General features: G+C 40.0%; 1 protein-coding gene across 1 annotated transcript in view; it reads right to left on the bottom strand.

The window, feature by feature from the left end:
• Positions 1 to 27,784, bottom strand: part of CEP152 (centrosomal protein 152) — a 170,052-nt gene that overhangs the window by 112,191 nt on the left and 30,077 nt on the right. The window contains 4 exon segments of the mRNA XM_053719332.1: positions 2,588 to 2,707; positions 2,901 to 3,161; positions 3,795 to 3,986; positions 4,106 to 4,241. Of these exon segments, the coding sequence (XP_053575307.1) occupies positions 2,588 to 2,707; positions 2,901 to 3,161; positions 3,795 to 3,986; positions 4,106 to 4,241 (709 nt within the window).

The raw sequence follows: 27,784 nt of genomic DNA, 5'->3' as shown, positions 1-27,784 counted from the left end.
ATGTGTGTGTTTGTGTGTATGTGTATATATATATGATGTATTAGGCTACAATGTGTGATTTTTTTAAAAATTTTGGGATGGTGGTGTGCCACAGGATTTTTTAATGTAAAAAAAGTGTGCCACGGCAAAAAAAACGGTTAAAAATCACTGAGATAGGGCATGCAATTTTAAACAACTTCCCAACTGACTTTAATCATTAAATTTGCTTTGTTCCCCTTGGTGGTATTTTTGAAAAGCTAAACATAGGTAGGCTCAAACCGTTTTCTAAACTGTTGAAAACCGCATCTTAGCTCAGAGCATTTTGGAAGTTTTTCACAGTACTAGTTCACGTTTGTCATATAGATAACATTGTGCTCACTCCCGTGGAGTTATTTAGGAGTCTGCACTGATTGGATAAACTGCATGTCTGTCAAAAGAACTGAGATAAGGGGGCAGTCTGCAGAGGCTTAGATACAAGGTAATCACAGAAGTAAAAAGTATATTAATTTAATCGTGTTGGTTATGCAAAACTGGGGAATGGGTTATAAAGAGCTTATCTATCTTTTTAAACAATAAAAATTCTGGTGTAGACTATCCCTTTATGTCATCAGAAGTACAGCGGTCCCACAGCAGTTTTTACAACTCCAACTGCTGTGGGAGCACTGTGCTTCTGATTACTTCAATTACCACATTGCTGCTCACAGCCGCATAGATTATTGGAACTGTAACTGAGGTCACCAATTGAGTGGAAAAGTGCTGGGTAGGAGGGATTCCTTTACTGTATTGAACTAAACCCTGGGCAATTGTAACAAATGTGGCAGAAAAGGAGAGATAAATACATCATTTTGTTGATTAAAACAATCCAGCGTGTTGTGTGCATGCACCGTGGACTGACCTCACTGTCTTGTATGTATACGTCTGGGTCCCCTACACTTTATTAGTATTGTGTTGTTATATATTGCAGATTACAGGGCACTAGGTAGTAGTCTCCTTCCACGTGCATGCTCTAGCCTGTACATCCCGAAGCGCACTTTGACCAATGACAGCTCTTTGATTCACAATCGACCAATCAGTGCCACCGCCTCATTAATATGCAAAGCGGGCTGAGTCAAACCTCAAGTTTATGTAGATCTAAACAGCGTCACACTTTAGACTTTTTTCCTCCCAAAGAGACAAAACTCCATTTTCTTATGAATGGAAAGTGAAAAAATCCGATCTGCTTAGACATGAAAAAGGAGAAAAAAGTCCAAAAAGCGTAAAGCTGTATAGATCTACACAAACTCGCCTAAGAGGTTCGACTCAGCCTGCTTTGCATATTCATGAGGCGGTGGCACTGATTGGTCGGTTGGCTGCATCAAATCGCTATCATTGGTCAAAGCGTGCTTCTGGATGTACAGGCTAGAGCGTGCTCGTGGAAGGAGACTACTACCCAGTGCCCTTTGATCTGCAATATATAACAACACAATACTAATAAAGTGTAGGGGACCCAGACGTATACATACAAGACAGTGAGGTCAGCCCACGGTGCATGCACACAACACGTTGGATTGTTTCAATCAACAAAATGATGTATTTATCTCCCATTTTCTGCCACATTTGTTACAATTGCCCAGGGTTTAGTTCAATAAAGTAAAGGAATCCCTAACCAGCACTTTTCCACTCAATTTGTGGACCTTGGTTACAGTTCCAATAATCTATGCGGCTGTCAGTAGCAATGTGGTAATTGAAGTCATCAGAAGCACAGTGGTCCCACAGCAGTTGGCGTTGTAAAAACTGCTGTGGGACCGCTGTACTACTGATGACTTTAATTACCACTCCAGCTGCTGTGGTACACTGGTGCGCCGCATAGAACAACCGCTATGGTACTGAGCGGTTTGTTTTCTTCCTGACTCCAAAAGCCCCCTTGCAAAACCGGCGCATTACACATGCACGAAACAGAGGAATGCGCAGGATCGACTTTGAACACTCACTTGAAACTGAAAGGTGACGTCAGGACAGGAGAGGTCAGGCGGCCATTTCAAAATGGCCCGAGGTGAAATAGTATGTGGTTTTTCTTGCAAACTATATTTAGAGCATACTTGGCTTATAGTTTGTCAAAATCGTTAAATACATTATCTAAATATTTAATAATATTTTTTAGGTTGACTGTCCCTTTAACAGAAATGATGGTTGATTCATGGAACTTTGTATAGAGGATAAGGACAAATACTGTATCGAAATTCAAGAATGCCTGGAATATGCATTAAATTAATAATGCTTACACAGAACATATGGGCAGAAATGATGGGACTTTGGGTTCTTATCTGCTATAAATATTTTATTTGAGAGATAAGATACATTAAAACAAAGTTTATCTGATTATAATCACAACCTTTCAACATACTTTGTAGCATGATAGATCACATTTATGAGACTGCATTGTTTTATAATACTTATAACCCGTCATTGTGAAAGCTCAAAAGAAAACAAAATAAAAAGGTGGATATTCACGTACATTAATTCCATGACAGAGGCAGTTAGCTTAGTGTTTATTTATATACCAGTAAAGCCAAATACTTTAAGAAAAAAATTAAAATACAAATAAATAAATACAAAATCTTCACCAAACCTTCTGTTCGCTTTTTTTTTCCCACTTCTCTTGTTCCAGCTTAAGGTTTGCTTTGTACTCAGATAAACTGGTGAGTTCTTGAAGCCATCTGGTCTGAGCTTTAGTTACAGCCAATTCAACCTATCAAAAAAACAAACAAAAAGTACAAATAAACAAGCATAGAATTTAACATTAAACATTGACAAGGACGGAATTCAAACAACGAAAATGAATGCATTAAATGAACAATTTTGTGCAAGATTTCTTTGCTAGAAAACATTACTTGTTTGAATACAATTAACCAAAATAAGAGCATTTCTGTTGTGATCCTCACCTGCTTTGAGATAGAGTCATGGTGACGCGTTTCCAGCTCCATCTGAACCTTGCGGACAGCCTGTTCTTTTTCTTCCAAAGCTTTCTGGAGCTTAAACTTTAAGTCATCGATTTGTTCTGCCACAAATACCATTTGTGACTCCTCCGTCTGAATAGCATGATCTTCTAAATCTTGCCGAGCCTTAGCCTTGGCATTGAGCAGGGTTTGTTCTAGCTTATCCTTCCATTTATTTTCTATTTCTTGGATAGTTTTTTCAGTTAGCTATTAAAAAACAAAGAACCAATTAGGAACCCAAAGGTAAATAGGAATACAAAGCACTAAATGTATAGATTCATGGGAATTGCATTAGATGACTGTCAAGTTCATTTAAGTGTGGCACTGAACATTTGGAATATGTTTTGCAACCAATATTAATAAAATAGGTTATGGTAATAAGAATACACAAAATCATTGCAACATATAGTATCTATTTTGTGGAAAAGCTTAGACAATGATCTAGGCACTATTTTTTTAACATGCTTTCAGAAATGTCTTGGTTGCTTCAGGCTGTTCTCATGTTACTTATTTCTTCATGCCGCTCTAGCAGTATTATAAATGCGGTTGTTTAACCACTGGTCTAGAAAAGAAGCCAGTAATAACAATTAATATATCACAGGTATGTATGTATAAAATATATATATATTATAGAGATAGATAGGTCTAACTCATATTCTGATTTATTCTTTGTATTTTTTGGACGGAAATATTAAGATTTCTATTTAATCACTTACTAAATGCAAAAAAATAAAAATAATATGACAACATTACGATATCGGATAGCCTAGACAGTCTGGTGCAGATTTATTGAAGTACAATTTAGTTTTCAGTGGTCTAAAAGGAAATGTAATACTCTACCTGTTGCTGCTCCTTAATCCAGTTCTCTTTGGCTAATACAACTTGAACATTAACTCTCTTATTCATCTCAGTTTCTTTTTCTTTCTGCCAAAAAGCTTTTACCTCTGACAGAGTAGAAAGGTGTTTGTCTTCTAGATCAGCTTTTAGAGTTTGCAAAGCATTTTCCTTCTCCTCAAGATATTGGTGTTTTATCTATTTATTATAACAAAAAATAATAATACACATAATACACATTATATAAAGATATATAAATAATATGTTCAAGATCAAATTACTGTGTGTTAAAATGCAATAAAAAACAACACACACACCTTTTCTTCCTGGACCTGAAGTTTCATTTTCAGATCATTTCCTAAAGTGTCTTCCAAAGAATCCTTTTCTTTACACACTGCAATGTAACACTCCTGCACAGCAGTCAGCTCTTGATTCATTTCATTAACCTGCATTCTAGAAGTCATTATTAAACATTAATTAATTACTTGTCTCAGTGGCAACCTCTTTTACAACTTTAAATATATAATAAAGCACATTGCTGTTATCAAGCTAAGAGTGGGGGTGGAATTTTGTCACACCATAATGTGTTGCTAAGGGAGTCTGCTCTAGTATGTTAAATAATTCTTCATTAAAATCTCAAAGAAAGGACATTTACTACACTCAGCCCTAAATAGCAATATACTAGAGCTGCAACAACTAATAAATATAACTGATTATGAAAATAGTCGTCAACGAATCTCATAATCGATTAGTTGGTTTGCATTTAGCTGGTCTGTGCACCCCACCAGTTTTTATGGTTATGTCCTTAGCCTAAAGGATGTTTACAGACTTTTTGACTTTTTCTGAATAATGAAAGTTTAAATTAACTCGAGTGTCCCTTTAAGATTACAACTACTCCTGGTTTATGTGCAACCCAGAAATAATAGCAATCATTATTTGGATTGTTTATATTAAATCAGGCGATTTGGGACTATGCTTTGCATGATATAGTGCCGAACTTGCTATTTACACCTAGCCCTAGATTGATGGAAGTTATTTGAATTGATATGCACTATTATCTGTTTGCACAATTATTAGCAGATCGCTTGCTATTGCTGATTATATGTACTGTATAGATAAATGTGTTATGTTTTTTCCTGTTATTGATATATAGTACTTAGCACTTTTGACTTTTTTTTGTTTTTTTATATTTTTAAATAATTGTAATATGTACCAAATACAACCTCCAAGTATATATCTAATTTTAAGAGCGGACTAGATATTTTTACCCTAACCTTATAGCCGATTATTTACCATTGCATATAGATATTCAACATTTGTTAGAATGAAGTCCAGGCTTACTTTGTTAAGAGGTCCCTTGCATTGGTGGAGAGTTAAAATAGATAAATATCCCACCTTGGTGAAATGGGCAAAACTTTACTTATGCATCTCAGGCACCTCAACACCATCTGAGTGCCTCTTCTCTGTTGCAGTCAAAGTAGCTTGGATTTTATTGTAAATATAGGGGGGAAAATTATATTTTTCTCCTTTTTTATCCGATTTATTGGAAAAACAATTGGTCGATTAATTGATTATGAAAATAATAGTTAGTTGCAGCCCTACAATATACTATTCTACCCATAAGGAAAAATTATATGACTTGCAGAGAAAACACATTTTAGATAAGTTTAACATTTACCCCCAAATATTGTGTTATGATATTAAAGCAACATAATACTTATATGCTACACTTGTCCCAAACATCATTAACAATATATGTCATCTAAGTAGGTAAGGGCGTTTTAATGCAAGTGCACCGTGCATATGATCAAGAGCTCTTTACAAATTTAAAAGCGGTAACTGAAACAGTTATAAGAAGAATTTGACAGTAGAATTATAAAAAAAAAAGTTTCTATGCAAAACTGAAACATCAAAATATCTAATGTGTATTTGACATACGTTTTCTTTTTAGCCATAGGTTCCTTGTGTCCTTAAAGTGACATTATACACTAGCTTTTTCTTTGCATAAATGTTTTGTAGATGATCCATTTATATAGCCCATCAGGGGGTCTTTTAGAAAAAAATTATAGTTTTGTTTATTTTTAAATAACATTCTGCTGATTTTCAGACTCCGAACCAAGCCCCAAAGTTATAGATGTATGCTGATGTCTACAGACTCCTGGTTGTGTAATGGGTCTATTTATATGCAGAAGAGAGGGGAATGCCTGCTTTTTTTTTGCTTTCTCAGCCCATTTCAGTTGGTGTTCTAGCCTAACCCCATCAACAGAGCTAATCTGGGAGCTACTAAGTACGTTTTTAGTTGAAATATTTTTTATTGCGTTTCATTGCAACATAAAATACAAAAATAAATTACATAAAATCATATTTTCTGTCTAACGTTCAAAGGATATGCATAATTATGACAAATCATTTGAAGGAGAGGGGAAAAAAAAGGAAATGCACATCAAGTATATATTCTCATGCATATTGTTCAAAAGTCTTTTTCTCTCCTACTAAGTAAGCTTTTAAAGTTTTATACTGGATTTTTAGATCAGTATCGGTGCATAGTCTTCATTATAGTAGTGTCTATTACATACAATTATATGAAAATTGGTGTAGACTGTCCCTTTAAAGGGACAAAAACCCAAAATGTTTTTAAACAACTTTTCAATTTTCTTCTGGTATCAAATGTTTATCGTTTTCTCGTTATCGTTTGTTGAAGGTAAGCTCAGGAGTGTGCACGTGTCTGCAGCACTATATGACAGCAGTTTTGCAGCAATGTTATACATTAGGAAGAGCACTAGATGGCAGCACTATTTCCTGTCATGTAGGGCCTTAGACATGTGCATGCTACCTATCTAGATATCTATTCAACAAAGAACTAAGCAAAATTTTATAATAGAAGTCAATTGGAAACTTTTTTTTTTTTTTTATTGTATGATCTATATGAATCATGAAGGAAACATTTGAGGTTTCAAGTCCCTTTAACAAAGAAGACTGTAGTCTTAGTAGCAAAATCCATCGGTGCATCACAGGAAGCCAAAGGAAAATAGCTGAGCTTATAGGGGTATGAAACCCAAGAAAAGAAATATGTTTTGCGATTCAAACAGAAGTTCCCATTATATTCTGTGTTAAAGAGATACCTAGGTATGCATCTGAAGCACTACATGGCACAAAAGAGTAATGCCATTTAGTGCACTTGCAAATGGATACAGTTTTTGCAAAACTACTGTCATATAGTGCTCCAGAATTGGGACAGCTCCTAAGCTTACGTCCCTTATTTTCAACAAAAGATACCAGGAGATAAATTGATAAAAAAATTTTTTAGAAAGTTGATTAAAATCTAATGCTCTATCTAAATCATGAAATTTTGGGTTTCATGTTCCTTTAATCAACCTGTTGAAAAGAGAAAAGCTGAAGGAAAAGCTCCCTGAAGGACTCAAGCCAAACACTTAACATGCAGGCCACACACAGTTAATGGCCTATAAATAGAAGCTAAAGATAAAATCCGTCTTGGCCACCAAGTCACAGAATCCTTTAACAGTGAAAAAGCTCATTCACTACAGGAACATCTATAATAATCTAATCCAGGGTACAGGAAACGAAAAAATCCTAAAGATTCTAATGCGTTGAGATGTCTGAAGAGCAAAACTTGAGACAGCTGTAGTTCAATAGCTGTGCTAGTGTGAAAGTTCAGCCACTTAAAAGGGACAGTCAAGTCCAAAAAAAAAAACTTTGATAAGTATAGGGCATGTAATTTTAAAACACTTCCCAATTTCCTTTTATCACCAATTCCAATCTACTTACCTTTCCTAACTCATCTGGACTATTATATGTGTTAAAGGAATATATTTTTCTTTCATGATTCAGATAGAGCATGTATTTTAAGCAACTTTCAAATTTACTCCTATTATCAATTTTTCTTCGTTCTCTTGGTAACTTTATTTTTAAAAGCAGGAATGTAAGCTTAAGAGCTAGCCCGATTTTGGTTCAGCACCTGGATAGTGCTTGCTGATTGGCGGCTTCTAAGCTTGCATTCCTGCTTTTCAAATAAAGATACTAACAAACAAACAAACAACAAATTTACTAATGGAAGTAAATTAGAAAGTTGCGTAAAATTGCCTGCTCTATCAGAATCATGAAAGAAAAAAATTTGCGTTTCATATCCCTTTAAAGACAAAAACTTAAAATAATGCTTACCTGATAATTTCCTTTTCTTCAGATGGAAAGAGTCAACAGCTGCATTCATTACTTTTGGGAATTTAGAACCTGGCCACCAAGAGAAGGCAGAGACACCCCAGCCAAAGGCTTAAATACTCCTCTCACTTCCCTCAACCCCCAGTCATTCTGCCGAGGAACAAGGAACAGTAGAAGAAACATCAGGGTGAATAAAAATAAAGACGCCCCACATAAAAAATACGGGTGGGGAGCTGTGGACTCTTTCCATCTGAAGAAAAGAAAATTACCAGGTAAGCATAATTTAAGTTTTTCTTCATAAATTGAAAGAGTCCACAGCTGCATTCATTACTTTTGGGAAAACAATACCCAAGCTATAGAGGACACTGAATGCTAACACGGGAGGGTACATTAGGCGGCCCATTCTGAAGGCACCAAGCCTGAAACAACTACCCAACAAACCCCTGCTTCGTCTGAAGCCAAGAAAACATAGAAAAGAAAAAGCCCCCAAGGACACTGGCCCGCAGATAGTCCAGAAACCTAGCTAGATACCGCAAAACAGACTCAACTGAGCCAACAAGCCTCCAGGAGACACCATCGTCCAGTAGTCGGTCCCCGACCACACATCCCCTACTAAAGAAGGGAACCCCAGCCGACACTCCCAACAGGGATAGGGCAAGAAGAACCAAAGGAACCAAAAGGCTACCACAATACCATAAAAGGAATAATCCCAGAGATCGAGCCCGGCTCACAAAAACCCAAATGGGTCCTAGGTCCCGACAAACCAGGGGGCATTGCCCAGTCCAAACAGAAACCACAAGGTTTAGGACCAGTCTTCAGAAGAGAAAAATCTTCTTGACACATTGTGCAAATGCACCCAGAAAACAAATGAAGACCATGTCCTCAATTGACAGAACTCAGAATACAGAAGTAGTCAGACAAAAACAGGTAGCGGGGGGGGGGGGGGCGTGGCTAACCGCCGATGGAGATGGCCGCACTTCTATAGAGCTCCCGACTCTAAGCCTGCAAAAGGGACATATTTATCTATTTGGTCATATACATTTAAGGTCCAACCATATGAGATAATTCAAGAACGAGTCTGGTGGCATATGCATGCCTTTCTTTTTATGTGTGACCGGTACAGAGGAAAAGACACGCACAAACAAGGCATCAGATAAAGTTAAAGATGGCGGATCACTATAGTGAGGCGGCAGCATCAAAATTCTAATTCTATCCAACCCCTCTGGTCTTCCGGGTCTGGTTAGTAACTTTCCAGTAGCTGACATCCAAATCAGTCTAATTTATTGTATGGAGCATAACTGCTTAACTGCAATGGAGGCAGCTGATCTTTGGGAGCGGAGGGTCCGGGCTGTCCTGGCTCAGCACTTCTGCGATTTACAATGGAGCCTGATGCGGATGCTGGCGTACAAGGAGCCTCAGAAAGTGGCAGGTTCTGGTCCCCAGAGAAACCAGAGTCCTCGGCCCACAGCGAGGATACAGAGCACAGTTGCCACAGCTCTGGGGAACAAGATGTCACCCTCTCCATGCGGCGCTAAGAACCGGAAATCTTTTCGGAACGCATCTACTGTTAAAAAGGTTAGCCGTGCAGAGAGACTTTCTCAATTTTGCTATGTGCTTAAACTTCGCCCCAGTAAAGTGACGAAAGCCCGAAGTATGCGACATCTGAGGGTAAGGGGTGCAAGAAAGATCCACTGTACAGATGTGAGGGCCAAGAATGAGAAAACGCAGAGATCGGAGCTTGCAGAGAAGCTAATCACTCATAGGTGGACCTCAAGTGGATTTACCCTCCAGCGCTATGTTTCCCAGCTAGCCAGATACGTAGCCTCATTTGATAGCCCTGTAGACAGGTGGCCTTTTGTGAGAGAAGGCATAGGGTGAGGTGTGCAGCGGTCGGACCTTTGGATCTGACACCGACCCTCCAGTAAGCCTTAAATACGGGCATTAAACGAACTAACTTGGAAATTTCTAGCTTATAGCTGTATGGGACTTTATTAATGAGGACATCTTTATGTACTATTGTTGTTAGTATTTGTTTGGAGTTGAACTACTTTTAAATAGCCATGTTACTAGTTAGGCTGAACAAACATATTTCCCTTCCCAGTGCATACTTTACAGTTGATTGAAACCATTGCTCCAGGACCATATTCCCAGTGTGTCTTTATTTTCCCTCTCTCCTTTAAACTTGTGACCTATGCCAAGTGGCGTGCCTCCAGCGGCCGGGGCGGCACGTCTACATAATTTATCTATTTTTCTATTTGCAGGAATGCATGTATTGGAGGTCTCATTATATCATGACTGTGAGGAGAGGTCTAATATACATTCATATAACTCTGTATTTATATATATGGAAGTGCATATTAGCCAGGGGATATATGGCCTCAACATTTTTGTTTAGATCCAAATAATTTCTTCTCTCTGAGTGGAATTAGATTAAGCGCACGTCAGTTTAGTCCTTAGAATTTAGTATCAGGCTCCCCATGTATACAGCCCCTCGCAGGGCATCTATTGTTTATGCCCGAGCCCTCTGCTCCTTTTCATTTAATTTAATTTGAATAACTGTAGCTACTCTTCCTTTCAACTTATTGGCGGCACATTTAATCCTTATATAGTATTATATGAATCACATTGTTTGTTCCATAAAAGCTAGTTAGATTTTATCCATGAGTAATATTTTATTGTTATATATGCTTTGTTGCTATAGAGATCTCAAATGTCAGCATTGTACCTTTATTATCCGTTTTCCACACCGACTTCATTATATGGCCCAAAAGTTCACTATTTCATCCCCCCCGCCCCCCACTAGTTTTCTTCATGTGGCCCAAGAGTGGTCCCTAAGTAACTACTATCTATTATTGTTTTAATGTATTAGCTGGTCCAAAAATGGCCGGTCCAGTAGTTACCATATAACGATATTATATATTCAAAAATAAAGGAGATATCATAATAGGTCCATATAAGTTTTCGTTAGTCTTTTATATATCTTGAGCACAGTCAGTGAGGTTAACATATTCAAGCTACATAGGAATTTACTAATCTGGTTATGATATACTGTCATAAATATAACTAAATGTTGTCTTTCTACATCCCAATGACTTTTATGTCTGCATGTTTACTATGTATAATATTGCTATATAATGATACTTCTCATCTCTCCCTTTTTTAACTCACATTTTTATTGCTGTCTGTGCCTGCATTTGGACTTTTATTATTGTTTGTTAACATTATCTCTTAATAAAAAATTATTTAAAATTTAAAAAAAAAAAAAAACAACAGGTAGCAGACCCAGACATAGCATCCTTGGGTCAAAACACCCCAGCCATCCTTAGGATGACACAGAAGAAAATAATTGCTGAGAAGTAAAAAGCGGCCAAACAAGGTAACAGATTGTAAAATCTCCCAAACAAAGGGTCCACTCTAGTCAACCCAGCCGCCAGACCTGCACATAGGTCTCGGGGGAAAAAAAAAAAAAAAAGGAAGAAGCACAGAACCTCAATGAGGCCCTCTGCACCCCCAACCCAAAGATGCCCAACAGATCCCAGAACCCACTGCCAGCTGGGCTAGCCCAAGCGTCGGCAGGTCTGAAAACTGGGGAACATCAAAAACCCCAACACCAGCTCAAACTGGCGGAAGAATGGCCTCGGCCATCCAACAGAGTTCGGGTGCCAACCCCAAAACTCCTCCCTGGAGACAGACGATAAGGCTGAGATAGACCCAGAGAAATCCAGTAGCAGGCCCAACACAGGTTCGACGCTGAGCCAGAAATCTCCAGGTGGAACAGAACAACCCAGAGAGCAGATCTCTCTTCGAAACTGTCTAAACCTCTGTTCCGACCTCCTGAACCCAGGAGGAGTCCCTAGACAGGGACCACATCCCCGAAAAGGAGGAGATAGCCCCCCCACCCAAGAAAGCGGGCAGATGAAAAGCAAGGAACAAAGCCACGGGCCAAATCCAGAGATCACATCTCCAACGAAGATGAGCTTCAAGGGTCCCTTGGAAAAAATAGCCTGCCATGCTGAAGCGGATACCCCGCAACCCTTCGCTTGACAACAAGCTGCCCAAGGAGACCCGTACCTTAGAACGTAAGGCAAGCATTAGCTTTCAGAAAATCTGGCCAATTGACCAGATCAACAAGCCAGACCACTGGTCATAGTCCAAGTTCCCTGGAACTAGAGGACCTGATCACCTGGGTCCTAACCGACAGGCAACAATCCGCAACGTGGTCCACAAGGACATAGCGAAAGCCTCCGCAACTGGAAGTAACCAGGGTGATGATAGATCCAAGCCCCCAATTTGTTTAAAAAACAAACAAAATCCCGGAAACTCAAAACCCCATCTGATATAGAAAAACAGACCCACCGGGGAATATTACTCAAAAACTGAGAAAGGAGCAACCTGCCCATCCCCGAGAACAAGACTCGTTCATAATCTCAATCCAAGGGAAGAGAAGAGTCCTTGCAAGAGTCCCACACTTCCAGAGAGAGCTAAAGTACGACAGAGTCGTACAAGACCCCAGAGCCCCAAAAGGCGTACCAAACAGAGTACAAAGCCCCGAAGAGGGAGAGAACAAGGCTAATCTCCATAATCTCCTCCAGACCCCGAGAGAACATATCCAAGGAAAATTATGCAGGGCATCCCCTTGTAGAAAGCCCCTAAGCAAAGCTTGGAAAAGGAGACAATGCAGCTCATCGTCCCAGGAATGGAACGACTAACTCCCTCAGGACAAGCCGCAAGAAAAACGGACAAAGTCCTAAAGACTCAACTCAAAGGAAGAGATCCACAGGAACAGTCCAAGAAAGGACACCCATTAACCCCAAGGGCAAACCGCTCGGAAACCGGCAGCAAAAGGAACCAAGTCCTAGATCCTCTAACCCACACGGGAGAGAAACACTCCAGTCCCGACAGGATGTCGTCTACAACCGAGAGATTCGCAGCGGAACCTTAAAATAGGAGTGTACCAGTAAAGGTCTGCAAAGCCCCTTTAAGGGACTCAAGGCGCTGCTCAGAGCAACAGTCAACATAGGACTAAACACGTCCTAGGCCAACTTCCTTAGAAGTAACATAGCGATCAAAATATCGTGAGTATCGATTACAGAAAATTTTTCCAAGGAAAATGTAACTAACATGAGCTTTAACTAAATAAAATATCATACTAACCGGATAAAATAAAAGAAGGCACGGCCAGGGGGGGGCGGAGCCGGCAGCATAACTCCGGAGCTCTGCTGTAAAGGCCCTTAAATCATTAGGAATCCTCATCATCCTTGCTCCTAAACTCTCCTACAACATTCCCCAGCACCTTTAGAACCTGTGGCAACAACTTAGGGGGATAATCCTTTCATCTCCCCCTGTACCAGAGATACCCAGCACTCCGGACCGAATTCAGGCCGCATCTACCATCAAGCCACAACTATTTCCCCTTGCTGGTCATCAGGGGCCACAACTAAGCTCCCAGGAAGGCCCACAATCTAAAAAGAAGGGCCCCAGGACTGAAAAATAACACCCGATTTTCGAGTCGGACCGGAAAATAAATTTAGCCCGGGGATTGGGCCTACACCGGAACTCCACTTTCTTCAGGGTAAGAACTTTTCATATACCCTACTATATTAGCACATCCACACAGAGACAGGTACATTCCCTAACTGTAACCTGGTCACAACAAATAATCAGCAACTGCATGGCCTGTGCAAGCTTCTGCCACACTTGATCCTAGGGATTAGGCCTTCTACAGGAACAGCTTCCATCAGAGGAAATAAATAACAGTTTTGCTGCCTTTAACTACTGACACTACAGCTCTTTTGAAACATAAATTCTCAGTAACATTCACTGCTGGGCTTTTAAACCCAACCTGGAGATACAACCATTCTTTCCATAACTTGTTGCTGCGATTCAGGTGCAGACCTTAACCCCTCCATCTGTAAAATACCACCGCTGTGCATCTTTTATTTACTGCCAGTGATTATAAGATTCTTTTGCCTGTTTTGGGGGCTAGATCTTACACCTCCATATACCTCATAAGTATTACTCGACATAAGACAATTTTGTCACAAGAAACCCAAGAGTCACGCCACGTGTATCCCTGGCCCAACATGACGACTAAACGCAATGTCAAACACGACAAAATGTCAAAGTCTATCACAGGGAAATCAAGCCTTATGTCCTCTTTTTTTACATAGCTCAGACACAACGAATACCTCTCCTGCCTCCCTTAAAACTGGTGACAAAACTCCTCAAACCCTGTCACAGGAATCTCAACCAAACAGAACTTTACCGGCTGAAAGCCAGCTCTCTCCTTCATTTTTACAAAATTTACCATTGAAAAAGGACATTGCGGACATTGTCCGTTCCTGTATTAGAGAGGAACTGGCTGAATTAAAACAGGACATCCACACCTTAGGTTTTCAGGTTGAATCTCTTGAAAGTAACCAAGAAACCATTAAAGAAGATGTACAGCAACTAACTGACCAAGTAACCTCTCAACAGGAGACCATACTTTCTCTCCAAGATAAGCTCGACGACCTCGAGAATCGAAGCAGGCGCAAAAACATGCGTATCAGAGGAGTACCAGAGTCAGTCTTACCCAGGGATTTCCTGGTCTATTTGCAGGATCTATTTCGACATCTGAAAGAATCTTCCTACACTGAGGTTATCCTTTGGGTCAGAGCCCATAGAACTTTGAGACCAAAACCCCCTGACTCAGCTCCTCCACGGGATATTGTGATCCGTTTAAAGAACTTTCAAGAAAAAGAAATGCTCTTACGACAATCCCGCAAACTTCAGCCTGTAAGATTTAGAGGTAATGTCTTACAGTTCTTCCAGGACTTATCAACCCGCACCTTACAACGCAGAAAATAATTTTCACCACTTACTACCATGTTAAGAAATAAGAGAATCCCTTACAGATGGTGTTTTCCAACACATCTTTGGACCATAAGCAATAATACCCGTGTGATCTGCAAAACTCCAGAGGACACCCAAACCTTTTGTACAGCACTTGGACTTGAACCACCAACGGAAACTCTACCTGAGCCACAGAACTCGCAAATCTCCAAGAGACGATTCAATCCAAATGAGTCCTGGCATACAGCCCTTCCTAAGAAAGCCAAGTCAAAAGAAGCCACCACAATAAGGCAACCCACTACCAGCTTGACCTCCTCTGAAAATTCACCTTCGTGAACTCTTTTACATCTAATTCGGTAATACTGAACAAATAGATTGCCACTTTGGTGAATGTTGCCCCCTCGGGACAGGCAAGTACAGGTCATCATTAATTAGTCTTGTCTTATTGCAACTCAGCAATTTAGAACCTTCTGCTATTATCAGAATGTGAGCAAAGACAGATTTAGATAACCCCTCTCCTACCATGCCTAACTCATCCTCTTCCCCCTTTCCCACCCATCCTTTCTCCTCCCTACCCACCCATCCAACCTACCTACCTCCCTCATCTTCCCCATTTCAGGATTCCTACTCAATATCATTTAAAATATGTCAAATTTATAGGGCACTTTATGGTACTGCCCCCAATTTACTCTCAGTTATGACCTATGATAGGCAGAGAGACTTTTTGTTTTTTTGTTAATATGTTCATGTTTTTCACGGTTTACAATGTTATAATGTTTGTAATGAGATACTGTTTACGTTATCACCTGTCAAATGAATGTCTTTCTCCTGCAGAGGTGTACCCACCCATTTGTAAGATACATATATGTAATGGGCCCTTTATGATCTCCTACACACAACCAAACAACATACCCCAGCAAACATATCATGTCGCCCAAAATTAAGAACGATGAAACTCGTAAACTGACCCTTCTCACACAAAATGCTAAGGGACTCAGCTCACCCCACAAACGATCTAAAGCCCTTTTAGACCTTTCAAAAAGACAGGTAGACATATTATTCCTGCAAGAGACTCATTTTAAGAAAAGCAAGGAACCCAAATATCTTGGGAAAACGTTCACCACTCACTATCACAGCTCCAACACCTCAAAAAGAGGTGGAGTCAGTATTTTACTGCATAAGTCTCTTCCCTTCACACATATCCAAACCTCTAGAGACACTGAAGGCCGATTTGTAGGCCTAGTGGGTCTACTTTATGGTAGACCCATCACCCTGATAAATATTTACGCCCCAAATGCAAAGCAAGCCCCTTTCTTTAAACAAATATTTAACCGCATTGTAGACATCGCAAAAGGACCTATCTTTGTAGCGGGAGATTTTAATGTCCCCATTCACCCCACTAAGGACAGCTCCAATCCCACAATAACGATACCAAAAAAGGTCACTAATGTACTATGGACAGGTTTGAGAAACCTTAACCTTCATGATACCTGGCGTTTTATCCACCAGGACACCCGGGACTACACCTTTTTCTCCCATCCTAACAGAACATATAGTCGTATAGACTACATCTTCACAAATCAACCAGCCCTAGCTTTAGTCAACAGATGCGTTATTTCCCCCACATCATGGTCAGACCATTCAGCAGTAAAACTAAACATATCATGGACAAACACCCCACTATCATCATATACATGGAAATTAGATAACTCCCTTCTTAACAATCCAGACACAATTAAGAAACTCACTAGCACCATTGAAGAATATTTTAGATTGAATATCCCCTCAACGGCCAACAAATATACAATATGGGAAGCACATAAGTGTGTGCTCAGGGGCGAACTAATTAAATTAAAGGCTCATTTCCAAAAACTGCACCGACAACAATATAATGAGCTATTAGACAACTTTGCCCGACTGGATTTGGCCCATAAACAATCCCCTACAAACCCTGATATACTGACCGACTTACAAAACGCTAAACAAGCATTGGACGGTTTCCTACAAATAGAATACCAGACGCTTCGCGCAAAAACTAACAGCATGTTTTATTACGAAAGCAACAGATCGGGCAAGTTATTAACTAGAGCTTTGAAAAAAAAGAGATTGAAATCCTATATTAATGAAATACAAACACCTAATTGTCCCCACACCCTAAAAACTACTAAAGAAATTCTACAATCCTTCCATGACTATTATTCCACCCTATATAATATTCATAGAAATACACCTTCTCAAGACCCTACCCCAGATCTGATTTCTTATACCTCCAATGCACATCTGCCCACTATCACAACTGATCAACTTAACACCCTTAACAAACCCATTACCCAAACGGAACTCCTCACGGCCATAAAATCACTCAACAACGGGAAAAGCCCAGGGCCGGATGGTTTCACTGGAAAGTACTATCACACCTTCTCTTCGCACCTCTCCCCTTATCTCACTCAATTATTCAACGAGGTAACAAACACTAACCCGTTCCCCCAATCAATGCTAGAAGCACAAGTAGTAGTGATCCCAAAGCCAGGTAAACCCCCTACAACGCCCGCTAACTTTTGCCCAATCTCCCTACTTAACATAGACATCAAACTTTATGCTAAAATATTGGCCACCCGCATTAACTTAATACTCCCAACAATTGTACATATTAATCAGGCCGGCTTCACTCCTCTTAGAGAAGCTAAAGATAATACGACCAAGATTCTATTACTAATGGAACACGCAGTTCACAACCACATCCCCTCCGTGTTCATTTCTATGAATTTATCCTTGCAATGGAAGTCCTAGCATCACATATTCGACACAATACAGACATACAGGGGTTCACAATTGCTCATCAGGAATATAAAGCTACCTTATACGCTGATGACCTCTTTCTCACATTGACACGACCCCATAACTCACTTCCCCCCACTCATTCAAACACTACACCTATACGGCAAATTTTCAAACTTCAAAATAAATATTACCAAATCAGAACTGCTCCCACTTGGACTGCAGGCGGGGGAAATCACTGCAATACAAGCACTTGCACACTTTCGCATACAACCGCGCGCTATAAAATATCTCGGTGTGTATATTTCCCACCATACACAAGTCACACTGGACACCAATTATAAAGCCATAACTGACTCAATCCAAAATACATTGCGCTCCTGGAACAATAAACCAATCTCCTGGTTGGGCAGAATTAATTCGGTCAAAATGATTCTTCTCCCCAAATTACTATACCTCTTCCAAACACTACCGATCCCAATCCCCAAATCCGTGATACACAACCTTCAAAAATCCTTAATCTCCTATATATGGCAACACAAAAGACCTCGGATAGCTACTGCCACTCTCTATCGCTCCAAAGAGTTGGGCGGCCTCGGGATCCCAAATCTTACCCAATATAGACTGGCTAGCTTCTACACCAGAATAATACACTGGTGCAGACATTCAGTTCACAAAGAATGGGTTCTTCTAGAACACTCGTCACATACTTCACATCTGGGCAGCAAATGCTGGCTACATCCCTCTAAAAGAAACTTACCTACTTACCTACCAACAATCACTAGAGAAACATTAAAATTATGGGACACGTCTATAAAACGATATAACCATATCTCAACTGTACCCTCCCCACTAACACCCCTTTGTGAAAACCCAGATTCTCCAATACCATTCCCCACCCACACAACTCAAACACCTCATATTATAAACTCCTCTCCCTGCCTTACAGTCATTCAAAACGGGAAAATCAAACCCTTAACCGAACTCGCCCCCATCCTGGACAAAATACATATAGAATGGCTTAAATACCATCAACTTACAGACTTCCTTACCAAACATCCACATAAGCAACTACTTTTTCGCTCCCATACGGGTTTCGAAAGCAGCTGCATTTATGATACCCTACACAAGGGCTTTCTATCTTTTACATACCGATTACTTATGCAGCCGAGCAGCACGTCCCTCCCCTCGTACACACAAAAGTGGGAAACAGAGATTGGCATTACACAAACCCCTAAGGAATGGCAAAAAATCTTCTCCTGCATGACAAAATCTTCCTCATCCATATATGTAATGGAAATGAATGTTAAGTTATTATATAGATGGTACTACACACCCCACCGGTTTCACACCATTTTCCCTACACACTCACCGGAGTGTTGGAGGGGTTGCCAAAACATTGGCACCCCCACACACATCTGGTGGACGTGCCCAACAGCCCAAACATATTGGGAAGCTATCAGAGTCGAATTCGAAAAAGTTCTATCCCTAAGTCTCAAACTTGACATCTGGTTTTTCATCTTTAATAAATTTACCAAAATAACTTGTAAACTCCGACTAGCTTTACTGACTATCATGACAAACTCAGCAAAACGACTAATCCCCAAAAACTGGAAAAGTAATACACTTCCATCTATCCAGTTCTGGAGAGAAACAACCACTCAGTCTCTCCAACTAGAAAAATATCGCTTCACTCGCAACAAAACGAATAGCCGACTATCACTCATACTTTTTGTGGGAGGAATACCATAATCAGACACCCCCCACACTCAAAACCACCACCCGAACATCCACTTCTTAAACTCATATTCACTGACCACCCTTAGCTGACAGATCGGACGTCTTCTTCTATTACCTTAACTTGAACAGAAGGTCAATTTAAGAGCCCGATAAACACTGACACAACAATTTACGCCTCTGCAGGAACCATGTATGTACAAATATATATTTTATACATCCATTTGAATTGTTCATTATATTTTCTCATTCACTTAATTGCATTAATTTTTTTTCTTATCTAGTTTAAATAACTTACCTATGCAATCTAAATTTGTCCACTGAACGATAAATATACCCACAACTCATATATGTCGAAAAAATGTATCATGTATATGGAATCATTGTTACCACACTGTTGCATATGTAACTATTTTAATTCTGCTTTGTATGCAATGATTTTATGTTCAATAAAGCTTTTGAAAAAAAAAAAAAAAAAGAAAAAAAAAAAAAAAAAGGCACGGCCAGTCCAACAGGGAGCCTGTTCTTCTAAGCTCAAAAACTGGACGATACACAACCCACAAGACTTTAAGAAGATTACAACACCCCCTTACATCTAATGCTGAAGACTATTCAGAAGATGACTGAGGATTCTCCGAACCAACCACGACGGGTTTTACCGACGCCAAAATGTGCCTCAATAAGACACAAAGGCTCCCCAGTTTATATCGAAAAGCACAGCAAAAGACGCCTCCGGCTCCGAAGGCTGACCCCCTGTAGACTCAGGGAAAGTCATTCCCCCAGAGAGCTGAACAGGCCCCATGACTGAAGACCCCCTGGAAACCGGAACACAAACAGTATCTTAAGCCACCTTCTGGAAGCTGTAGATTCACCAGTGCCAAGATTATGGACATGCAACATCGTGCCGAAACCCCCGGGGGAAACGAGCCACCTTCCGAAGAAGGATAAGCAAAGTCTGATCACCCGCATGCGTAGTAAGAGAATATTTAAGGGAACTCGCCACTCAGGGGACAGAACCCCCAGAGGTGGATGGCTCAGCGGCCCCTTGATTCCCCGATCCGGAGGAATTGAGCACTCTAATACGGCATTCAGAACAAAACTGGTAAGCTAGTATCATCTGGGGCAAAGTGCATTCTGCGCAAGGAGTAGAAAATAAAACAGAGACGTCCGTCTCCTCAATATCAGATTCCTCCATAACTAGGATATTGATACAAGAATGGACCAGATAAACAATTTAAGCGGCACCTGACACCCCCCTGTGGCTGGGGCATTCACCACCTCCTATGTACCAGACCCCAGCGGACCAGAATTTCTCCGTCGCCACACAGTCAGGAACACGGAAATTAAAGCAAAACACATGACCACACCCGGTCACATGGTGAACCGTATAGCCCAAAAAGCGCGCCCAACTAAAAGGCTGCGTCACTTGAAAAAAAAAAACAAAAAAAAACGTTATGTTCCACAAGCCATGAGCCTAAAAACACTACACATAAGCAGGTTGAATCCCATAACAAACATGATTAAAAAAACCCTGTTCAATAACCCCCCTCAGGAGATATTACCCTTGATTCCAAGATACTAAAGGAGTCTCACTGAGACCCTGAGACATAATTGAGACCCGCGAAGTGGTAGCCCCTCAGGAAACATAATACAGTACATTACTGAAGAAAGTAAAATGAAACGATCTTACCGGAATCTAAGCCGTGGAACAGGAACACGGCCCTTCAAGTGTGACAGATAGTAGCATCGCCTCCGCCATGGACTTGAGAGAAGAAAGCAAGCAGTGAAACTCGTCAACGCCGATTGCTGGTGGAGCTGTTAATATGAGTCGGGATGGTTTCGCAGGAAGACTGTCCCTGCATCTCCGGACTCTAACATTCATCTATGCCCTCACTGAGGGGCTGATAGCATTACTTAAAACTCCCGTCCCATGTCGAAGAGTACTACCCTCCATAAGAGACGATTGAAAATCTGACACTTCTCTGCCAACCTCCTGGGACGAAAGGCAAAGAATGACTGGGGGATGAGGGAAGTGGGAGGGGTATTTAAGCCTTTGGCTGGGGTGTCTTTGTTCTGAATTCCCAAACGTAATGAATGCAGCTGTGGACTCTTTCCATTTATGAAGAAAAAACATATTTACCAGCAACTTTATTCCACAAACCAATATATAAAAATTGAATTACAAGTAAGGTGTTGATATTGTTCCCATCTCCCTACTCACAATTTTTTAAAGGGACATGAAACCCAAAATATTTATTTCATGATTCAGATAGAACATACAATTTTAAACAAATTTACCTCTATTATCACATTTTCTTTGTTGTATCCATTGTTGAAAATCAGGAAGGTAAGTTCAGGAGGGTGCATGTGACTGCAGCACTATGTGGCATTAGTTTTGCATCAATGTTATACATTAGCAAGAGCACTAGATGGCAGCACTATTTCCAGTTGTGTACAATGCCTTGCAAAAGTATTAACCCCCCCTTGACTTTTTACCTATTTTGTTACATTACAGCCTTAAGTTCAATGTTTTATTAATCTAAATTTTATGTGATGGATCAGAACACAATAGTCTAAGTTGGTGAAGGGAAATAAGAAAAATATATACATAAAACTATTTTTTAGAAATAGAAAACAGAAAATTGGCATATGCGTATGTATTCACCCCCTTTGTTATGAAGCCCATAAAAAGCTCTGGTGCAACAAATTACCTTCAGAAGTCACATAAATAGTGAAATGATGTCCACCTGTGTGCAATCTAAGTGTCACCTGATCTGTCATTACATATACACACCTTTTTTGAAAGGCCCCAGAGGCTGCAACACCTAAGCAAGAGGCACCACTAACCAAACACTGCCATGAAGACCAAGGAACTCTCCAAACAAGTAAGGGACAATGTTGTTGAGAAGTACAAGTCAGGGTTAGGTTATAAAAAAAAATATCCAAATCTTTGATGATCCCCAGGAGCACTATCAAATCTATCATAACAAAATGGAAAGAACATGGCACAACAGCAAACCTGCCAAAAGACGGCCGCCCACCAAAACTCACGGACCGGGCATGGAGGGCATTAATCAGAGAGGCAGCACAGAGACCTAGGGTAACCCTGGAGGAGCTGCAGAGTTCCACAGCAGAGACTGGAGTATCTGTACATAGGACGACAATAAGCCGTACGCTCTATAGAGTTGGGCTTTATGGCAGAGTGGCCAGAAGAAAGCCATTACTTTCAGCAAAAAACAAAATGGCACGTTTTGAGTTTGCGAAAAGGCATGTGGGAGACTCCCAAAATGTATGGAGGAAGGTGCTCTGGTCTGATGAGACTAAAATTGAACTTTTCGGCCATCAAAGAAAACGCTATGTCTGGCGCAAACCCAACACATCCAATCACCCAAAGAACACCATCCATGTTTTTCAGCAGCTGGAACTGGGAAACTGGTAAGAGTTGAGGGAAGGAAGGATGGTGCTAAATACAGGGATATTCTTGAGCAAAACCTGTACCACTCTGTGCGCGATTTGAGGCTAGGACGGAGGTTCATCTTCCAGCAGGACAATGACCGCCAACACACTGCTAAAGCAACACTTGAGTGGTTTAAGGGGAAACATGTAAATGTGTTGGAATGGCCTAGTCAAAGCCCAGACCTCAATCCAATACAAAATCTGTGGTCAGACTTAAAGATTTCTGTTCACAATCGCAAACCATCCAACTTGAAGGAGCTGGAGCAGTTTTGCAAGGAGGAATGGGCAAAAATCCCAGTGGTAAGATGTGGCAAGCTCATAGAGACTTATCCAAAGCGACTTGGAGGTGTGATTGCCACAAAAAGTGGCTCTACAAAGTATAGACTTTAGGGGGTGAATAGTTATGCACATTGACTTTTTCTGTTATTTTTTCTTATTTGTTGTTTGCTTCACAATAAAAAAATAAAATAAAAAAAAACATCTTCAAAGTTGTGGGCATGTTCTGTAAATTAAATTATGCAAATCCTCAAACAATCCATGTTAATTTGGTTGTGTGGCAACAAAACATGAAAAATGCCAAGGGGGGTGAATACTTTTGCAAGGCATTGTAGTGTTGCAGACTTGTGCATGTTACCTAACTGGGTATCTCTTCATCAAAGAATAACAAGAGAACAAAGCAAATTTGATAAAAGAAGTAAATTGGAAACCTTTTAAAAATTGTATTCTGCATGTGAATCATTAAAGAAAAATTTAGGTTTCATGTCACTTTACATTTTGCTCTCCATTTGTCTTTTACAAACAAAGACAAATATTCTGCACTATTTATTTAGAATATGTGCAATAATAATTAATCCTCATACAATTTGCTACACACATCCCTGGATTTAATAGATGAGCAATAACTTGTTTTTATGTATTTAAACACAAAAACATAATTTATGTAAGAACTTACCTGATAAATTCATTTCTTTCATATTAACAAGAGTCCATGAGCTAGTGACGTATGGGATATACATTCCTACCAGGAGGGGCAAAGTTTCCCAAACCTTAAAATGCCTATAAATACACCCCTCACCACACCCACAAATCAGTTTAACGAATAGCCAAGAAGTGGGGTGATAAGAAAAAAAGTGCGAAGCATATAAAATAAGGAATTGGAATAATTGTGCTTTATACAAAAAAATCATAACCACCCCAAAAAAGGGTGGGCCTCATGGACTCTTGTTAATATGAAAGAAATGAATTTATCAGGTAAGTTCTTACATAAATTATGTTTTCTTTCATGTAATTAACAAGAGTCCATGAGCTAGTGACGTATGGGATAATGACTACCCAAGATGTGGATCTTTCCACACAAGAGTCACTAGAGAGGGAGGGATAAAATAAAGACAGCCAATTCCTGCTGAAAATAATCCACACCCAAAATAAAGTTTAACAAAAAACATAAGCAGAAGATTCAAACTGAAACCGCTGCCTGAAGAACTTTTCTACCAAAAACTGCTTCAGAAGAAGAAAATACATCAAAATGGTAGAATTTAGTAAAAGTATGCAAAGAGGACCAAGTTGCTGCTTTGCAGATCTGGTCAACCGAAGCTTCATTCCTAAACGCCCAGGAAGTAGATACTGACCTAGTAGAATGAGCTGTAATTCTCTGAGGTGGAATTTTACCCGACTCAACATAGGCAAGATGAATTAAAGATTTCAACCAAGATGCCAAAGAAATGGCAGAAGCTTTCTGGCCTTTCCTAGAACCGGAAAAGATAACAAATAGACTAGAAGTCTTACAGAAAGATTTCGTAGCTTCAACATAATATTTCAAAGCTCTAACAACATCCAAAGAATGCAACGATTTCTCCTTAGAATTCTTAGGATTAGGACAAAATGAAGGAACCACAATTTCTCTACTAATGTTGTTGGAATTCACAACTTTAGGTAAAAATTCAAAAGAAGTTCGCAACACCGCCTTATCCTGATGAAGAATCAGAAAAGGAGACTCATAAGAAAGAGCAGATAATTCAGAAACTCTTCTGGCAGAAGAGATGGCCAAAAGGAACAAAACTTTCCAAGAAAGTAATTTAATATCCAATGAATGCATAGGTTCAAATGGAGGAGCTTGAAGAGCCCCCAGAACCAAATTCAAACTCCAAGGAGGAGAAATTGACTTAATGACAGGCTTTATACGAACCAAAGCTTGTACAAAACAATGAATATCAGGAAGAATAGCAATCTTTCTGTGAAAAAGAACAGAAAGAGCAGAGATTTGACCTTTCAAGGAACTTGCGGACAAACCCTTATCTAAACCATCCTGAAGAAATTGTAATATTCTCGGTATTCTAAAAGAATGCCAAAAAAATGATGAGAAAGACACCAAGAAATATAAGTCTTCCAGACTCTATAATATATCTCTCTGGATACAGATGTACGAGCCTGTAACATAGTATTAATCACAGAGTCAGAGAAACCTCTTTGACCAAGAATCAAGCGTTCAATCTCCATACCTTTAAATTTAAGGATTTCAGATCCTGATGGAAAAAAGGACCTTGAGACAAAAGGTCTGGTCTTAACGGAAGAGTCCACGGTTGGCAAGAGGCCATCCGGACAAGATCCGCATACCAAAACCTGTGAGGCCATGCCGGAGCTACCAGCAGAACAAACGAGCATTCCTTCAGAATCTTGGAGATTACTCTTGGAAGAAGAACTAGAGGCGGAAAGATATAGGCAGGATGATACTTCCAAGGAAGTGAAAATGCATCCACTGCCTCCGCCTGAGGATCCCGGGATCTGGACAGATACCTGGGAAGTTTCTTGTTTAGATGAGAAGCCATCAGATCTATTTCTGGAAGTTCCCACATTTGAACAATCTGAAGAAATACCTCTGGGTGAAGAGACCATTCGCCCGGATGCAACGTTTGGCGACTGAGATAATCCGCTTTCCAATTGTCCATACCTGGGATAAAAACCGCAGAGATTAGACAGGAGCTGGATTCCGCCCAAACCAAAATTCGAGATACTTCTTTCATAGCCAGAGGACTGTGAGTCCCTCCTTGATGATTGATGTATGCCACAGTTGTGACAATGTCTTATCTGAAAACAATGAACAACTCTCTCTTCAGAAGAGGCCAAGACTGAAGAGCTCTGAAAATTGTACGGGGTTCCAAAATATTGATCGGAAATCTCACCTCCTGAGATTCCCAAACCCCTTGTGCCGTCAGATACCCCCACACAGCTCCCCAACCTGTAAGACTCGTATCTGTTGAGATTATAGTCCAGGTCGGAAGAACAAAGAAGCCCCCTGAACTAAACGATGATGATCTGTCCACCATGTCAGAGAGTGTCGTAAAATCGGTTTAAAGATATTAATTGAGATATCTTTGAGTAATCCCTGCACCATTGGTTCAGCATACAGAGCTGAAGAGGTCGCATGTGAAAACGAGCAAAGGAGATCGCATCTGATGCGGCAGTCCTAAGACCCAACATTTCCATGCATAAGGCTACCAAAGGGAATGATTGTGACTGAAGGTTTTGACAAGCTGATATCAATGTTAAACTTCTCTTGTCTGACAAGGACAGAGTCATAGACACTGAATTTATCTAGAAACCTAAAAAGGTTACCCTTGTCTGAGGAATCAATAAACTGATTGGTAAATTGATCCTCCAACCATGAACTTGAAGAAACAACACAAATCGATTCGTATGAGATTCTTCGAAAATGAGAAGACTGAGCAAGTACCAAGATATCGTCCAAATAAGGAAATACCAAAACCCTATTCTCTGATTACAGAAAGAAGGGCACCGAGAACCTTTGAACAAAAATTCTTGGAACTGAGGCTAGGCCAAATAGTAGAGCCACAAACTGGTAATGCTTGTCTAAAAAGAGAATCTCAGACACTAAAAGTGATCTGGATGAATCGGAATATGCAGATACACATCCTGTAAATCTATTGTAGACATATAATGCCCTTGCTAAACAAAAGGCAGGATAGTCCTACAGTAACCATCTTGAATGTTGGTATCCTAACATAACGATTCAATAATGATAGATCCAGAACTGGTCTGAAGGAATTGACCTTCTTTGGTACAATGAAGAGATAAAATAAAACCCCAGCCCCTGTTCCAGAACTGGAACTGGCATAAATACTCCAGCCAACTCTAGATCTGAAACACATTTCAGAAATGCTGAGCCTTGCTGTGTCAATTGGGACACGGGAAAGAAAAGAATCTCTTAGCAGGAGGCCTTAACTTGAAGCCAATTCTGTACCTTTCTGAAACAATGTTTCTGAAACCAGAGATTAAGAACGGAATTGATCCAAATTTCTTTGAAGAAAACGTAATCTGCCCCATACCAGCTGAGCTGGAATAAGGGCCGCACCTTCATAGGTACTTAGGAGCTGGCTATAGGTTTCTATAAGGCTTGGATATATTCCAAACTGGAAATAGTTTCCAAACTGATACCGCTCCTGAGGATGAAGGATCAGGCTTTTGTTCCTTGTTGTGAGGAAAGGAACGAAATGATTATTTACCCCGGAAAGAAAGGGAAAGCAAAGTTGACTTAGAAGACATGTCAGCATTCCAAGTTTAATCCATAAAGCTTTCCTAGCTAAAATAGCTAGAGACATATACCTGACATCAACTCTAATGATATCAAAAGATGGTATCACCAATAAAATTATTAGCATGTTATAGAATAATAATAATGCTATAAAATTATGATCTGTTACTTGTTGCGCTAAAGCTTCTAACCAAAAAAGTTGAAGCTGCAGCAACATCCGCTAAAAATATAGCAGGTCTAAGAAGATTACCTGAACATAAGTAAGCTTTTCTTAAAAAGGATTCAATTTTCCTATCTAAAGGATCCTTAAATGAAGTACTATCTGCCATAGGAATAGTAGTACATTAGCAGGAGTAGAGACAGCCCCATAACCTTAGGGATTTTTGTCCCAACAAACTCTAATCTGTCAGATGGCACAGGATATAATTTGCTTAAACGTCTAGAAGGAGTAAATAAATTACCCAAA

This window comes from Bombina bombina, chromosome 6 (genome assembly GCF_027579735.1).
Source record: "Bombina bombina isolate aBomBom1 chromosome 6, aBomBom1.pri, whole genome shotgun sequence".
In the NCBI taxonomy this organism is placed as follows: domain Eukaryota; kingdom Metazoa; phylum Chordata; class Amphibia; order Anura; family Bombinatoridae; genus Bombina; species Bombina bombina.
This window is presented reverse-complemented; position numbering and strand designations above follow the sequence as displayed.